The following is an 18,160-nucleotide window of genomic DNA, read 5'->3' as shown; positions in this document are numbered from 1 at the left end:
GCCAGGGGAGCGCGAGGGGGCCAGGGGAGCGCGAGGGGGCCAGGGGAGCGCCCAGGATGGGCTTCATGCGGAAGTGACCCTGCGTGTGCGACTCCCCGCCCCCGCCCCCCACAGTGAGCATCGCATACAACACCGACCAGGAAACAAGACAGCAGCACCGCCCCCCACAGTGAGCATCACATACAACACCGTCCAGGAAACAAGACAGTAGCACAGTTTACAGAAGTTACATAATTTTAAGAGGTTGATTTTCACGATAATATTCCAGTTTTTCCACAGAAAGACTACATTAGTTTTTAAGTGAATTGACGCTTTTGAACTATGGTGCTGGAACAGACTCTTAAGAGTCCCTTGGACAGCAAGGAGATCAAATCAATCAGTGAATTCTAAAGAAAATCAACCCTGAATATTCACTGGAAGGACTGATGCTGAAGCTCCAATACTTTGGCCACCTGATGCGAAGAACTGACTCACTAGAAAAGACCCTGATGCTGGGAAAGATTAAGGCAAAAAAACAAGAGGGCAGCAGAGGATGAGATGGTTGGATGGCATCACCAACTCAATGGACATGGATTCAAGCAAACTCTGCGAGACAGTGAAGGAGAGAGAAGCCTGGCATGCTGCAGCCCATGGGGTCACAGAGTTGGACACAACTTAGCGACTAAACAACAATTTGTTATGCAGGGTTTCCTAGGAGGTTTAGCAGTAAAGAATGTGCCTGCCAAGCAGGAAACACAAATTTGAGCCCTTGGCAAGATCCCCTTGAGGAGGAAATGACAATTCACTTTAGTATTCCTGCCTGGAGAACCCCCACGGACAGAGGAGCCTGGCGGGCTACGGTCCATGGGGTTGCAAAGAGTCGGACGTGACTGAGCAACTGAGCACAGACACACACATTTGTTATGTGATGCTCATTACGTAAGAGAAAGCTGTGATTCTGATGATCCATGAAAACTTCATCTGTATCCTGAAACAATCATTTCAATAAAGGGCTGGTTTAGAAATGATTGTTTCAGGATATGGCAACCCACTCCAGTAATCCTGCCTGGAGAATCCCATCAACAGAGGAGCCTGGCGGGCTACGGGCCTAGGATCGCACAGTCGGACAGGACTGAATAGACACACCATGAGCAGAGGCTATCTCCTTTATCCCCCCTTACCTCAGGCGCCCCTGCAATCTTCAGCTGCAGCGTCCCTTTCCTGTCCTTGTCTTCACTGTTTGAATACTGTATGGTCTGTACTTGGTTGAAGTCTGCCAGGTGTGTGGGCTTTGGGAAGAAAAGGCAAACATTTGACCACAGATGCCAGACACTCGTGCACTATCCCGTGTAATCTCCGTGGTCCCCACTCCACCCCGGTGACAGGGTATCTGGGGAGCCTGTCCACCTCGCCCAGGAGGAGGGGGCCTTTCTCGCTCTGAGGAGTTGGCAAGGACCTGCCAGAGCCGCCTGCTCACCTCACAGTCAGGGGTGTGTCTGCCCTCTGTGCTTGTGGAGGCAGAGGGGCGCTTCCCCTTCAAGGGCTGGACGAGGGGGCGCCCGTGCCCCGGCGCGAAGACACACAGAGGAGGGAGGGAGCCCCTGACCTGACTCTCCAGGTGACAGTCTAGGTCTCAGGGAGCATTCTGCCCTGCTTCTCTCAGCAAGAGGGACCCGTGCCCACTCCCAACACACCATGAGCAAGGAACGTCTCTGACCTGTTCTGGGGTTCTTCTGAGGGTTTTGGTGTTGGGGAGACAGTGGGCATCTGAAGGACCCTTCCACATGGACACACCACCAGAGACTCTGCTCATTTCCCAAGAGGAGTGGGCTTTTCTTCTCATGCAGACACAATGTGCCCATCAGTCCCCACCCTCCAGCATTTCATGATAGCCGTCAGTCTGCAGGGCCGAATCCCACTCATTTACTCAAGACTCTCGGCCCGCACAGGGCCACCTCTCAGACACCACAAGTGCCAGCCCCTTCCTGCTGAACTGAAGCACACTTACATTGCAGCCCTTGTCTGTGAGGTAACTGATTCCTTCCTCAGGGCCAATTGCCAGCTCTACTGAAATAATCCAGCTTGACTTGAAGGTGAAACAGGTGACGGCAAAGGCACCAGGAAGAAAAAGACGTATTTTAGATAAAGAACCACTGAAACATTAAAGGACCAAAGCGAGGGCTAGACACGCTTCTATTCATCTATGTAATCATATAATACAAAATGTGTACAACTCCAGGCTTTCCTGGTGGCACTACTGGTGGAGAACCTGCCTGCCAGTGCAGGAGACACAAAGAGACTCAGGTTTGATCCCTGGGTTGGGAAGATCCCCTGGAGGTGGGCATGGCAACCCACTCCAGGATTCTTGTCTGGAGAATCCCATGGACAGAGGAGCCTGGTGGGCTACAGTCCAGGCACAAAGCGTCGGACATGACTGAGTGTGCACAGATGCGTGTACAACTCCATGGTGCAGCATCTGCTGAGCCTGAGCAGAGACAGACAGACTGAGCTCATTCTGGTGAGCCTTAAGCCAACAGTTTCTTTGGGAAGATTATCTGAGTAGGTAAACTAGCCCTGAGACAACAGTTAATCAATGAATCGCTGGGCTGGGATTAAAATAAATCTAAATATGAACACAGGCATGCTATTAAAAAGGGACTGTCTTAGTCTCACGTTGACACATTTTTTTGTATTGTTTTCCCACTCTACAGTGGTAAAATATTCTCATGTTAAACTCATGACCAATTAGATTCCAATCAGAAACTGAGGTATTCATGGAAAAGACAGAGAGATTCCCCTGAGTCCCCTACTACAAGTCCCCATACTTACTCCAAGGGCACACTTGAAGCATTCTTTATCAAATCTGTACACTGGGGAGAGGATCTCAAAGAACTTCAAAATACTTTCTTCTCTGTTAAGGTTGGCAAACTGTCTAAATGTTTGTTGGATCAATTTTCTTAGTGTTTTGGCCTGTGTGATAAAATCACAAACATCTTTTCAGAGTCAACAGTAAGAGAAGACCACAGCAGTAACCCCTAACACCCAGGAACATCTCTTCCCCAGCACCACGTAATACCACTTGCATTCACCAAACATCATTATCTATCAGAGCTCTGTGTCTTTTTTAAAAAATAATTATAGTAAAATACACACAACATATAATATACCATCTGGTGGCTCAGATGGTTAAAAAAAAAATGTGCCTGCAATGCAGGAGATCCAGGTTCAATCCCTGCGTAGGGAAGACCTCCTGGAGAAGAAAATGGCAACCCACTCCAGTATTCTTGCCTGGAGAATCCCATGGTCAGAGGAGCCTGGTGGGCTACGGTCCGTGGGGTTGCAAAGAGTTGGACACGACTGAGTGACTAACACTTCACTTTCAACTGTTTTAAAGTATACAGTTCAGCTCTGGCTCATCGGAACAGGGAGCTCCTGCGGTCGGCAGAGGAGGTGGATGAAAGCCCTCACACACCCCACACTGCCCAGGGAGTCGACTCGTCCTTTCTGAAGCAGTCTGGTAACAGAAATCAAATACCTTAAAACCACAACCTTTGAGAGGTTATTCTTTAGGAATAATGAAAGAACTAGGTGAAGACCCAGCAATGAGGAGGTTCCGTGCAGAAGTGTGCAGAGGACCCCACGTCAGGGCATACACACACACACATGAAAATAAGACAGCCTGGCATGGTGGAGATGCCGTCACAGGAGCGCACAGGAGGCGGGCCTCACGTGGGGGGGCACACACACCACGCGTGAGGGAGACAGGGCAGGTCAGCACGTCCGTCCCGGGCACCGTAGTTACAGGCACGGGGCCGAGGTGCTCCCACAGGTAAAGCAGCCACGGGCGAGCTGCGTGGGTGGAAGCCTGCACAGGAGGCCGACAGCTGGCTGTAGCCAGGGCCGGGGCTTGGACAGGCGAACCAAGGGTGGGATCCAAGGCGATCTGAAGAGGCCACAGATGCTAAACTGAGGAGAAGCATAGTGAGTTCCAGGGCAGCAAGGACTGTATCTCAGATGTTGCCTAGAATGTGAGTGGTCAGCCGTGGACGCTCTGCAAAGAAAAATCCAGGGAGCACATTTTGGAGAAGACTCGTCCAAGCTCTGGCCACGAACCTAGGGCCTGCAAAGGGCCGCTCTCACCATGGCTGAGATGGTGTCCAACCACCGTTCTGACTCCAGGCTGTGCAAACAGTCTCCGACTCTCCTCTGGAGGATCACACTCACCCACCTGAGGATCTCCATGACACCTGAAACCTGATGGGCCACCAAGAGAACCTCCCTCCCCCGTGGCCGGGCCAACGAGACCGTGCTGATTGGCTCTGCACCCCGACGTCCCTCGAGGTGCCCAACCTCTCCAGCTCCACCCCTCTTGCCACTTCCGCTGCGGTGTCCCCATAGCAGAGACACAAAGGGCTGTGCGCTGCCCCCGGCGAGCAGGGGTGAAGTCACCTGCCCCACACCAGAGTCCAGTCGATGATGTATCCTCTTTTCCAAAACCCTCAGTCACAGGACATGCATGGGGTCAACTAACAGCACGCCTGATCACTGAACCTGCAGGAAAACTTCCCAGTAACTGGGCAAAGATGTTTGAAAGTAGTAACTATGCAGTGTTAGCAGACAGTCTGAGCTACAGTTTTAGGAATCTGTCTCATCCAGCTGAATCTGGGGGAAACACGTCACGTTTCCTGAATGCCCATCCCAGTTTTCGCTTTGGCTCACTGTGCATTTTACATGCTGCCAGGCTAAGGTGCAGGAAGGCACAGTGACGAGCAACAGCTGCAGGAGCTGGCGTACCTGCTCAGGGCTAACTTCCTAGGACACAGGGCCACACCCCGGCTTCCCGCCAGCCAAGAAGGGCACCTGGTCAGGAGTGAGCACCTAAGCTTTCTCAGGGTCTCTGCGTCAATGTGGCCACCCAAGAGGACCAAGAGATCTCACAGACAGCACTAGTGCTGGGCAAGAACTAGAAAATGCTTGCTGTATGAGAGGAGCCCCTGGTTCATTTCTAAGAAGGATGCCTTAGAAAGCATCAGTTCTTTCCTTCTTTCTCAGTAGGGAAAAAGTTCTACAAAAACTGACTCCCTAGAATCTCTTGATATTAATAAATATACCTCCCTATTTACAGAGTTTCAATATCCTCTCTGTTTGAAACAAGGCATCTATCAATGACAGCTAGTTGGTTTTCAACCAGTCCATATACAGAGAGAATAAGGCAGTATTACTAGGATGATGCATCAGAAATTGTTGCTATTCAGCCTTTTGAACAACAGAAATAATCCCATGTTAGTCAACCTAACATTTATCAATGCTGCTCTTAGTAGAACAATGGCCTCTGAGGGCCTCCTAGATGAAAAGGTTAATATAATCCTAAAGAAAATATGCTAGAAAAGAAAAATACACTAAGAAACAGGAATCGAGGAGTTACGTTATCTCCCCCTCTCCCAGATGCTAACTGTAGATGTGTTAACAAGTGCGTGTCAAGTGTGTTTTTCTAAATTGAATTGTAACTGACATACAAGGTTGTATTAGCTTCAGGTATACAACATAATGATTCAGTATTTGCATACATCAATACTGTGAACTGACTGCCACAATGTCTGGTTAACACAACATCTCACAGTTACACTTTTTTTTTCTTGTGATGAGCACCTTTTAAGACCTACTCTCCCAGAAACTTTTAAGTATGTGACACACTGCTAATAACTACAGTCAGCGTGCTTTACATCACATCCTCGGGACTTACTTGTAACTGGAAGCCTGCACCTTGTGACCCCTGCACCCATTTCACTCACCCCATGTCCCACCATCTGTTCTCTATATCTATGAGCTTGATGCTTTTTTTTTTTTTCTTTTCATATAAGTGAAGTTACATAGCATTTGTCTTTCTCCGTCTGACTTCACTGAGTACAACGTCCTCAAGGACCATCCATGTTATTGCAAATGGCAAGATTTCCTTCTTTTTACAGCTGAGTCGTATTCCAGTGTGTGTGTGTCTCTAAAGCATGCCTCCTTTCCAGCTTCTGTGTGTGTGTGTGTGTGCGTGTGCGCGTGTGTGCGTGAGTCTAAAGCATGCCTCCTTCCCAGCCTCCTTACAGGGGTCCAGACCAGGGGGGCACTCTCCGTGCGGAGGCCAGGACTCAGAGGCTGAGTGAGTGCTGAGCCGGGTACTTCTGTGCTCACCACCGGAACGGGAATGGTGACTAACTTAAGTGCTCCTGGGAGGGGCCTAGGAAATCACTCTATTACTCTGAAATACAGATACTTAACTGTGGATCTCGTAACATTTCTAATCCTGAAATGAGATTTCTACTGTGAATTATACTCAAATAAGCTGAAATCTGGCTCTTTTATTTGTGACATAATTTTAGATTTACAGAAGAGCTGTACAGACAGTGCAGAATTCCCATCGACCGCCCCGCCCCAGGCCCTGAAGTAGACAACTGGCACGACACTGGCACATCCGTTAGGTAAGAAACCAGCGCTGCCAGGAGGCCCTCACTGAGATGCTCCCGTCTGCCCACAGGTGCCCCCGCTGCTCCAGGACCCCACGCCACACGTACTCACGTCCCCCCACCTGCCCTCACAGCTGCCACAGCTCCTTGATACTTCTGAAGAGTAATAATTACAATTTTGTAGACAGTTCCCTCATGTTGCGACTGACTTAGTTTCACTGGTCCGGTGTTTTTAAAAACGTGCCTCTGGCACTAAGATCAAAGAGAGAGAAGTTTTACATATCTTATAAATTATTCTTAATAATCAGGCACATACACCCTAATCCTATTTGCCATCAATCAATCAATCATAGCTTAAGTTCCATCAAATATAAGGTAAACTTTTGACACTTCAGGGTCAGCATTAACTACAAAGGATGTTCTAGAATCCAGATATGAAGGGGAAAGGCACAGAAAACAAAGTGGCTCTTGGAGAAGCAAATATTAACTGATCAGGCCATCCTATAGGTTAGTCTGGAAGCTGCGTCACGGGGGTCTCTCATCTCGGCCACACTTACATCGCAGCACCTGAGGCTGGCACCTGGGGTGGCCTATTTTGAGTATGAGGACCCATTTTAAAAGTAGGATAACTTCTTGAACTCCCAAATGCCAGCAGCCATACCTCTTGGGGTAACTGCTTACCTGCACACAGCTCTGGGCAGGCTCTGCATGATTCTGAGGCCGCGCCGGGACTCACACACGGCCACTGGAGGGCCTACCAATGTGACACAGCCACTTGCACACCACTTTCTGCTTCCTAAGGCTACACTGGGCGATGCGCTATTCTGTCCAGTGAAGGGGCAGATGCCCTGAAGGATGGAGTCTGACATTCGTGAGCGCCTCCCCTCCAGTCCACCCAGCAAAGGGCAGACAGGCGCACAGGGCAGGCTTCTGTGCCCACACTAGGGCCTCAAGCTCCAGATCAAACTGAGCCCCACACAACTCAAGGTGTCAGGTCAGAACCTTCATCAACGCAGGCCAGCTCCAGAGCCAGCTTTCTGAACTACTGTGCCTGGGCGTCAGTGGACAGGATGGTGTCCACATGGCTGCCCCAGTGCGGAACGTGACCTCTGTGACACAAAGTCACAGCAGCAACAGCCACAGTTCCAGTTTATAAATTATACAGCGACAGGTGCTTGTGCTATGTGTGTGTAACCCCTGCGTCGGGAAGATTCCCTGGAGGAGGAAATGGCAACCCACTCTAGTATTCGCACCTGGGAAATCCCACGGACAGAGGAGCCTGGCAGGCTACAGTCCACGGGGTCACAAAGTCGGACACAACTGAGCGACTAACACACACACACACATATAGGCACACACACACACACACACACTGATGTGCTAAAAAGCCACACCAATCCTACCTACCCTATTTCACTTGTAGAAATAAGAAACCAGGTCCAAAACCATGAGGCTAGGAAATGGCAGAGCTCTTCTGAGCTGGACTTTAACTTTACACAAAGTTGTATTCTCACAACGCACTCGACTGTGTTCTAGAAGGGCTGGGGAGCCACACATCACATCCCCAACGTCCCCTCCCCTGCGGTGGGAGCTGCAAACAGAGGTGGGAGCTGGCACTCTGCAAGAAGTTACTAACAGGAAAGAGCGTCCACCAGTCAAGAGAAGACAGACCTTCAGAGTGCATGTCTATGCAAGCAAGCCCGCACACACGCATGCGCACACGCGCACAGACACGCGCGCGTGCACACACACAGAGAGTAGCGCCTATGGCTGCTTCACGTGCTGCTTCTTTACTTCTCTGAGTTGAACCTGAGTTACTTCTCTGAGTTGAACCTGAGACTGTAAAGACTGAGGTGATGTGTTCACCACTGTGAACACAACGCTCCTGGTTTTGTACTTAGCTGAGTGCACACACAATCAAGACACAAAACCACGATTTTCTGGGAGAAAGCTCCACCTTTAAAAGCCTACTTCCCATGAATATGACTAGAGTAGCTGTCAGCTTCTTACATTAAGCCTTTTACAGGTAAGAGGGAAGAGCACGTGGCACAGGGGAGGCGTCTGCCTAACACGGTCATCTGATTATGACAAAGACAACGCTAATTACCTTGACTGAATCCAGTAAACTCCTAGGGAAAAACCGCTTCAAACCAACATCTTTCCTGAAATACAGAAAGAAGTGAATTAACAAACGATACCACCAAATCAATAAATATAATGACATTGTTGCAAGAACATAAAAGAAGTTTAAATTATTTATCATTCCACACATTATTCGAGAAGGAAACACATATATTAAAGCTCCAAATGACTGGCATAGTCATGGAACAGTCGGGACAAGTAATTTTCTAGATGTGTGCAGAAAACATTGAGACAAGATGGTTTTTGTAACCCTTAACTATTTAACAAACCCTCTAAAATACTGCCTCTATTACAATGTGTAAATAAACTGGTTTTTTTTTAACCACTCTTTGAAAATTAGCCTTATAAACCTCAATTCCAGGTGCATAATGCTATATTTGTATAGAAAGTAGGCTGGCCTGATTAGAAAAAGATTTGAGTTATACCAGGGATGCTTAAATTACCTTAGGTTAATCCTAAAATCTGATGATCCTTAAAAATAAACATTAGTCAATGTTTAAAATCTAAGTTTCCTCTGACAAGCTGTCATATTCATTTATTCAAAGTTCTGAGTGTCTGTTGTCACTTCTCATACATAGAGAATACCAAGATGAAGAAACTTAAGTTACTAAAAGTATAAAACACGTAGGGCTTTTTTGAATGAATGAACTTGTGTTTCCAGATTGATGTTATATATAAGGATATTCAAAGTTAGCATTTCAGTCTCAAGTTTAAACAGTTCTGCATGTAGAGCTCACACCTATGGGTGGGTAAGTCACAAGTGGAGTGAAAAAGGAATATAAGAATGGGTGGAAGGAAAGGAATTTCCTAGGAACTATAATTGTGATTCCCTCACTTCTAAGCCCTTTGAAGGGAAAATACCTTTTTTATACTTCCAGTTCTGTCTCCATTTGACCAATGCTTAAGTTTTTTATATGAGTTAACTTGTTTAATACACAAGCATACAAAATCATATCTCCACATTTCCATCATTAAAATTAGGCTCATATATGAAAAAAAAATCTAAGTTTCACACAGAAAGCAAAACAAAAAGAGAAATTAAGTGATTGGGCTAAGGTCAAAAAACTGAATGTGAGGACATGTTGGAAGTCCCAGTGATTTTCTTTAGATCAGGCTACAAAATCAACCATTAATAACAAGTGCCTCACGGCATTCTAACTGACAAAACAGGTGGAGAGAATGGCTCCTTCTCACGGGGAAGACTGAAGGCTAAAGGAGAAGGAGATGACAGAGGATGAGATGATGGGATGGCATCACAGACTCAATGCACACGAATCTGAGCAAACTCTGGGAGACAGTGAAGGACAGAGGAGCCAGGAGTGCTGCAGTCTCATCAGTTCAGTTCAATTGCTCAGTCGTGTCCGACTCTTTGCGGTCACATGAATCGCAGCACACCAGGCCTCCCTGTCCATCACCAACTCCGGGACAAAAAAGTCTAAAATGACTGAGCAACTGAACAACAACAAAGTTTCTACTTATTGATACTTTGGATATAAGTGAGCCAGGCTTTTTGGCCACTAGGTGGCAATCATAGGCTAGTAAGATGAAGCAAAGCCCCTGGACATGAAAGATGATCAGGAGACACAGAAGATATAAAAGGATCATGGAGAAAAGTGAAATACCAGTATCTTTTACATGAAAAAAATAAAATGAATATAAAATATAAAAAAATAAAACAAGGATGACTTCGCCCTTAACTATAAGTGAGCAGGTACTACAAACGAAACCACAGAAAACAAGTCAGAGTTAATGTGGTTGACTCCACATCCAAACATTTTAATCTCCTATTTCACACTCTACTAGTTAGAACCTAAATCAGTGAACTCCTTGCTAAGTCCTGGTCTCAGATCTCATATCCTTTTATTATTCTATGATGATGATGGTGATGACAATGTTTAGCACATCCTTACAAAATCCTTGCTCAGCTCCCATGACACACTGTTTACTGGTTTTACTGATCAGCAAATTCACGTAACTCTTGGCTTGCCATTCTTCTAATCACTCTTGCTTATAACTTCCCTTTCTTATCTTTTCAGATATGAACAAGGGGAAAGTGTCCACCCAAGTTCTTCCCTCTCTTGCTACCTCCTAACAAAACAGGAACTTAGCATTCTAAGGATTTGGGAGCTAATCACTATGGGAAATGGCAAAATAAGCACATAAAAGATAAACTAACACCCCAGAGTCTTAAGGGCATTACTCCTGAGCATTTTTTTCCCCGTTTCCCTGGTCAGGAACTTGCTTTATGCAGAGAGTTCTGCCCTGGAATTTCAGCTTTGCAGAAGGATAGATCTTAAAGGCTGTGACGTAATGCCTGTCGACCTCAGGTGACACCTACATGTAACATGGGGACGCTAACTCCTACTGACGACAGTGGTGCTGAGAGGAAATGGGGAGGTGTTAAGGACCTAGAACCCTATGGGGGCAGTTTCCCCTCCTCTGGAAATACCACGGCTACCCCTGCTGTCTGGTGAGAGTGTGGTCTACGTGCCTGACCAGCCGTGGTCTTGAGCAGAGGCAGGTGTGACCTGATGCTGCCATGAGCAGAATGGGAAGAAAGTGGGGACACAGGCAGGTGGGTGGGTGGACAGCAGACTTGGGAGGTGCTCTGGATGCAGAGCAGTGCTCAGGAAAAGGTGATAAGGGAAGGCTCATGCATGAAGATGGGGAAGGCCAGGGCCAGCTTCGGGAGGCCCAAGGCTGGAAAAACTTTATTCACATATATTAAGTGAAAGTGAAATTTAAAGTTGCTCAGTCGTATCCAACTCTTTGCATCCCCATGGACTGTATAGTGCGTGGAATTCTCCAGGCCAGAACACTGGAGTGGGTAGCTTTCCCTTCTCCAGGGGTTCTTCCCGACTCAGGGAGCGAACTGGGGTCTCCTGCATTGCAGGCAGATTCTTTACCAACTGAGCTATGAGGGAAGCCATTAAGCTTATTATAAATGAATTTTCATGTCAAGGATAAATTTGTTTCCCCTTTGCCACTACTTTTGAGAAGATTCAGACCCTGTCTGTTGCTTTAACTAACTAATACTTCATGGACATCATTCCTCTCAGATTTAAAGCTCAGGCAAAAAAGCAAACCAAAATCAACTTTAAAATATAACTGTAATGCACGTTATCATACAATATCCCTATCTTATCCTCACCCCCAAACTCTCAAGAATTGAGTATCATTAAGAATACTACTAAGGTCCCTTAACCTCTAAAACGATACCTTTCAGTCTCTTACAAATGGATGAATGTTAAAATTCTCTAAGTTCAGGAGAAACTGTCATTGCTTCCTAACAAACTTCTCACCCTAGGCTACCAGGTGGCATCTATGGATGATGGATGGGTGGCAAGATTCAAGGGGCCTGGCGCCCTGGTGATGAGGAACACCGACTGCCTGGCACAAAGAGAAATAACCTTCTATCCTGGTTAAGCGACTGTCAATCAATTCATGTCAGATCTGTGAGCTTTCCCTTCATCACTGTATTATCACAGGCAACTAAAGAAAGCACTAGATCACTAATGACAAAAGGACAATTAAAAAAAGAAATGAAAACAATGCACCATTAGAATCAACCTCAGCTAATTTTAAATCAATTTACTGAGGAAATACCAACGGAATATCTAATAAGCAGGAGATACCGCTAAGTGCCAGAAACATCAGGAGCTCCCTACATCAACACAGCTTACTCTAACAGAGAAGAAACAGTTACACAAACAACTACAGCAAAACACCTTTCTTTAAAAAGCAAACCACTTCATGAGGAAACGAGCAGAACTGAAAAGTGACGTGATTTACGTAAAATACTTTCACAGTACAATTCTGTACTGTGAAGAAGAATCATCAGTACGTAAGTCTTTCTTCTACAATGTCACGTTAGGAACCATAATTCTAACACTGTATTATTAGCTTATTTTGGTTTCATCTGTCATCGTTAGCAATGGCATTTTTAAGCTGGATAACAAAACATTTTTCTTAACACATCCCATCTGACTCCTGTCTGTGATTTATAAGAGACATAAGTAAAAGAACCATCTGTGTGCACTCCAGAATGCGCCCTTGCACTGTGAAACCCCAGGAGGCCAAGTTTTGGGGTTGGGGGCTGGGGTTCCCCTCTGCCTACAGAAAACGCACCATGGTTCTTCCAGAGTGGGAAAGACATAGAAAAAAAACCACTGATTAACTCTTTAGTTGATCTAAAAGTAAAGCACAAAAAGTTCTAGATAGTGTTTTTCCCACTCTCCGAAGTTGGGCTGATTTTTTTTTTTTTTTTTGCATAACTGAAAATAGCTATTTTGAAATGTGGTAAAGGTGAAGGTTCACTATGTTATAGATTACTGAGATTGTCCATAGATTTTCTGGCAGAAACTAAGAAGCTATTTCAGATTTTCTCCTTATGGGCAAGGAAAAAGAGAACCCAGAATAAACTAATAAAGAACAAGTAACATTCTGCACTCGTGTGTAATTCTTTTCCATACCGAGAAAAAATATTCACACTTCTAAGTGGCTCTAGGCTACTAGCAAACACAGTAGAAAGGACAGTGTGGACCCACCGGACGCCCTGGCTACCCATCCCCAGGCAGGACTGCCTCAGGGAGCACAGAGCACCACCCTTGGCCACACAGCTACCGCAGCCCTGACGGGCCTTTCAACAGCTGCAGCAGAAGACAGAACAGAGGAAAGATCACAGTTAGACTAGAGTTGCAAACAGAGTGATGACGCTGTGAAAGGCCTGCACTCAACATGCCGGCATATTTGGAAAATTCAGCCGTGGCCACAGGACTGGAAAAGGTCAGTTTTCATTCCAAACCCAAAGAAAGGCAATGCCAAAGAATGTTCAAACTACTGCACAACTGCACTCATCTCACACACTAGTAATGCTCAAAATTCTCCTAGCCAGGCTTCAGCAATATGTGAACCGTGAACTTCCAGATGTTCAGCTTGGATTTAGAAAAGTCAGAGGAACCAGAGATCAAATTGCCAACATCCACTGGATCATCGAAAAAGCAAGAGAGTTCCAGAAAAACATCTGCTTTATTGACTTTGCCAAAGCCTTTGACTGTGTGGCTGTGGAAAATTCTTCAAGAGACCTCCTGACCTGCCTCCTGAGAAATCTGTATGAAGGTCAAGAAGCAACAGTTAGAACTGGACATGGAACAACACACTGGTTCCAAATCGGGAAAGGAGTATGTCAAGACTGTGTATTGTCACCCTGCTTATTTAACTTATATGCAGAGTACATCATTAGAAATGCTGGACTAGATGAAACACAAGCTGGAATCAAGATTGCTGGGAGAAATATCAATAACCTCAGATATGGAGATGACATCACCCTTATAGCAGAAAGTGAAGAACTAAAAAGCCTCTTGATGAAAGTGAAAGAGGAGAGTGAAAAAGTTGGCTTAAAACTCAACATTCAGAAGACTAAGATCATGGCATCTAGTCCCATCACTTCATGGCAAATAGATGGGGAAACAATGGAAACAGTGTCAGACTTTATTTTCAGGGGGCTCCAAATTCACTGCAGATGGTGACTGCAGCATGAAATTAAAAGACGCTTGCTCTCAGGAAGAAAAGTTATCACCAACCTAGACAGCATATTAAAAAGCAGAGACATTACTTTGCCAACAAAGGGCCTTCTAGTCGAAGCTGTGGTTTTTCCAGTAGTCATGTATGGATGTGAGAGTTGAACTATAAAGAATGCGGAGGGCTAAAGAATTGATGCTTTTGAACTGTGGTGTTGGAGAAGACTTTTGAGAGTCCCTTGGACTGCAAGGAGACCCAACCAGTCCATCCTAAAGGAAATCAGTCCTGAATATTCATCGGAAGGACTGATGCCGAAGCTGAAACTCCAATACCTTGGCCACCTGATGCGAAGAACTGACTCATTTGAAAAAACCATGAGGCTGGGAAAGATTGAAGAGGGGAGGAAAAGGCAATGACAGAGGATGAGATGGTTGGATGGTATCACTGACTCGATGGACAAAAGTTTGAGCAAGCTCCAGGAGTTGGTGATGGACAGGGAAGCCTGGCATGCTGCAGTCCATGGGGTTCCAAAGAGTTTGACATGATCGAGCAACTGAACTATGAAGAGAGTAAAGCTACCCTCCAAGAACAAGGCAAAATAAAGGAAATGACAAGATGACAAAAGCAGAATTTCACCTCCAAAGACACATTAAAAAAGAAATTCTAAACAATGTGCTTTAAGAAAAAGGGCCCTGCTATCAGAAAACAGGCTGAGCTCCAAGACAGTGTTCAGGCAACATAGTGATAAACAAGCAGGCCTGCAGGGCTCCTCCCAACACACCCACAGAGCTGGAGGCGGAAGAGAGCCTACAGGTGGGGATGCGGCACCAAGGCTGAGCAGGCACCCCGGGAGGTCCAGTTGTGCTGCTCACACCCTGGCTCCCATCGGAAGCCCCCACCCCCACCGCCACCGGATCCCCCTCAGCAGCCACCTGGGGGCTTCAGGAAGCAGATCAAGACAGTCCAGCCCCCCAAAGTCACTATCAGATACAGAACACAAAACGGCTGGCATGAAAAGCTTGAAGAAATAAACGGCACAATCCTTATCTGTCCTTATTTAATTTGTTAAGAGGCACAACATATGGGACATGTGTATCCAAAAATACACAACCACAAATATTTAGTACACCATGCTCATATATTAGGTTCAGAAGTCAAGTGAAGAATTCAAACTAAAACAAGACAGACCGCTCGGGGTGCTAACTCACTTGTCACAACTGATACAAAAAAGGCTCCTGTGATTGCAAAAATAACTGTCCCATCTACTACCACTAACTATCATCTCAAACAGTTTTACCTGCTCAAGACTACTTCCCCCAAACAGTCACCTCTACTTTTATTTTAAATGAGCATGTCTCCCCCGTAAAACCTTGTTTCCAAAACGCTGGCAGACTACATCTTCACAGTGGGACACAGCTTGGCGGACCTGCCATGTCAAGTCTTATGGACAACCTTTCACTTCACTGCAGTCATATCCTCCAAACAGCACAGGAATTTCAGTAATAATGTGGCAGGGAAAGGTGCTGGCAAAAAGGGGCACCACTGCTAATGAAAATGAAACTGGAAATAACAAACACCAAAAATTTTTGCTGAATTAATTATCAAGAGATGATGTGTAGAACTTTCGGCCTCCCAAGATATAAGCCCCACTTTGTCTTTTATGCATTTTAAACAATCTAACAGTCTAACGCCCACTAATTTCACTACTGGAAAAATGTTCGGTTATCCTAAATACTCTGATACATGAGCAACAAATAACTCCCATATTTTAACTAAGAAAAAAAAAAAAACTTAATAAACTTAGAGAATATAAATAATAATAATTCAGTATAAATTAGAAGTGAAACTCCATCCCAATATGGTTACATCTACAGAGACAGAAAAGTTTACTATTTATGTGTTAACAAGCCAAAGACTATTAGCCTTCAGACATTTATCAACAAATTTAAATGTTCGCTAACCCAATTAATGATTAATGTCATCAAGAATTATTTTCTTAATAAAACCTTCTGTTTTCAGATATAAAGATTTTAGACACAGTACTGTTTAGATTCAACAATAGATTTTTTTCTAAAGTAAAGATAAACTAATAAAATCTAAGTCTGAAAACGACTCAGCTCTGAACACGCACAGGCAGACCTCAACGGCACACTTACTCCAGCACTTCATAGTTAGACTTCTTTTCCAGGGCATTGCCGCGCATCTCCCAGTATGACCGCCTGAAGCAGAGAAGAGAGACACTCACAGATCTGCGTGGAGAGCATCTGCGATATTAAATGACTAAAAACTACTGCACAGCTCAGTCACAAACATTCTGACAAACGACCAGTAAACAATAAACTTGATTCTCCACATTAGTCCTCCTTCATCAGGCAGCAGAAATCAGTTAACACACTGAAGGAAAGGGTCCAAATTCGCTTTCCAGGAGAAAACTGTAAAGGAGACCAGTGAGAGATGGCTTTTTCCCCCTCTGGGATATATAATTAAGGTTGAAAACAAATGTTAATGAAGTTGCTGAGAGTTATACTTAATGATCTGTGGGTCTTACAGGAACTGTTATTTCATAATCTTATACAATATAAAAAACAGGGATCTCCTGGGAAAGTTATCACTGTTTTGAGTACACATAATCAAGTCTTAGCTAATTTAACCAATTCATCTTAAACTGGCAGCCTGGGGTAAATTTTAATTAAAATCATAGCTGACAAAGGTAGAAATACTCTTTTATTCAAAGTTTAAAATGGTGACACAGAATACATGACAAATGCTACCAGAAATCAATGCATTCTCAGCTTCCCATTCCCCTCAGCGGCAGCCATCAGACAGAGGTGAGGGGTCACGTTCCAGTTTACAGCAGTAACGCTGCACGTCTAAGTGCTCAGTGTCCGCCTCAGCTAGTGGCTGGCACGGGGCTCTCACAGACGCTTCCTTCAGCACAGAAGGCTCTCCTGGGGCGCTCAGCCTTAGACTTGCTTACACATTTGTGCTCGTATCACTGCATTCTAACTACCATGAAGTGTCATCTTAAAAGATTTTAGAGTTAGCAATCTAACCTAATTCAGAATTTTCTTAAATTTTACCTAGATTTTTATTCAGTATTTTACTGATAATCTTTACAAGGAAAAGGAAAATACCTAGAAAAAAATAAAGGAAAACATTGCTAAATAAAGACCTCAATGTCTAGTTATCTTCTTACCGTATTTCTAGACAACCCAACTTCAATGCAATGTCCTGGTCCACTTGGTCAGCGATCTCTAACATATAATCACTCTTCACCTACAACAGAAAGGAATGGGTAAAACCATGTCGTTGTAAGAGTACGCTGTAGACTTAGTAAATGTGTGCTGGGTGTCATCCCCATACTTCATATGCACTGTGTCAATAATGACACCCAATGCTGGGTGTAAAATGAGCAATATCAGAGGACAGTGAGTCAGTCTTCTTTTATGAAGAACTTCTATCATCCGTGAGCAATTAAACATCATCCGAATCACGGAACCTCAAGCGGCTCTCTATACCTTCCCATGTTGTTGAAGGTCCGTTTCCATGCAAACTTGTGTTCAAATTTTCTGAACTCAGAGTGCAGCCCCAGCAGCATTTCTGGACCTCAACACAGGAGCAAGGAAAACTGACATTGTTTCAAAATCCATTTAATCCTGCAACTGACATGCTTCCACCTAACCATCAACTGTAACTCATGAACCTGCAAAGTGACAACGTGCTTGGAGTGGGACATAAAGAGAAGGCTCTAACAGAACACTGACAGCTGTCTTCCAATCAATGACTGTGAGGGATTGAGATCAGTATCTGAGGGTGCTTATCAGTGTGAAAGTATTTTCAAAGATGAGACACGTAAAATCTCACAGACGAGCATCAAGAGACCAACATCTGCAACTAACTTTGACAGAGGAGAGCAAGCATTCTGAACCTCAGTTAAGAGAAATGTTCTTCTCCCCTCAAAAGGAACTCGTTCCTCTCGTTAGTAGGCCTATCTTACAAAAAACTGCACTCCATTATTAAATTATGAATTTCCCCAGTACAGAACTCAGTGCAAATCAGTCTTGTCT

General features: G+C 45.0%; 1 protein-coding gene across 21 annotated transcripts in view; it reads right to left on the bottom strand.

Annotated features, from left to right (window-relative positions):
• PTK2 (protein tyrosine kinase 2) overlaps positions 1–18,160 on the bottom strand; it is a 170,760-nt gene that overhangs the window by 75,637 nt on the left and 76,963 nt on the right. For all 21 annotated transcript variants that reach the window (XM_040261728.1, XM_040261719.1, XM_040261714.1 and 18 more), the window contains 6 exons: positions 17,290–17,369; positions 16,250–16,312; positions 8,539–8,593; positions 2,809–2,949; positions 1,988–2,065; positions 1,161–1,268 (listed from right to left, as the gene is read on the bottom strand). In XM_040261728.1, coding sequence (XP_040117662.1) covers positions 1,161–1,268; positions 1,988–2,065; positions 2,809–2,949; positions 8,539–8,593; positions 16,250–16,312; positions 17,290–17,369 — 525 coding nt within the window. The remainder of the gene's footprint in view (positions 1–1,160; positions 1,269–1,987; positions 2,066–2,808; positions 2,950–8,538; positions 8,594–16,249; positions 16,313–17,289; positions 17,370–18,160) is intronic.

Source organism: Oryx dammah, unplaced genomic scaffold, assembly GCF_014754425.2.
Source record: "Oryx dammah isolate SB20612 unplaced genomic scaffold, SCBI_Odam_1.1 HiC_scaffold_19, whole genome shotgun sequence".
Classification (NCBI taxonomy): Eukaryota; Metazoa; Chordata; class Mammalia; order Artiodactyla; family Bovidae; genus Oryx; species Oryx dammah.
This window is presented reverse-complemented; position numbering and strand designations above follow the sequence as displayed.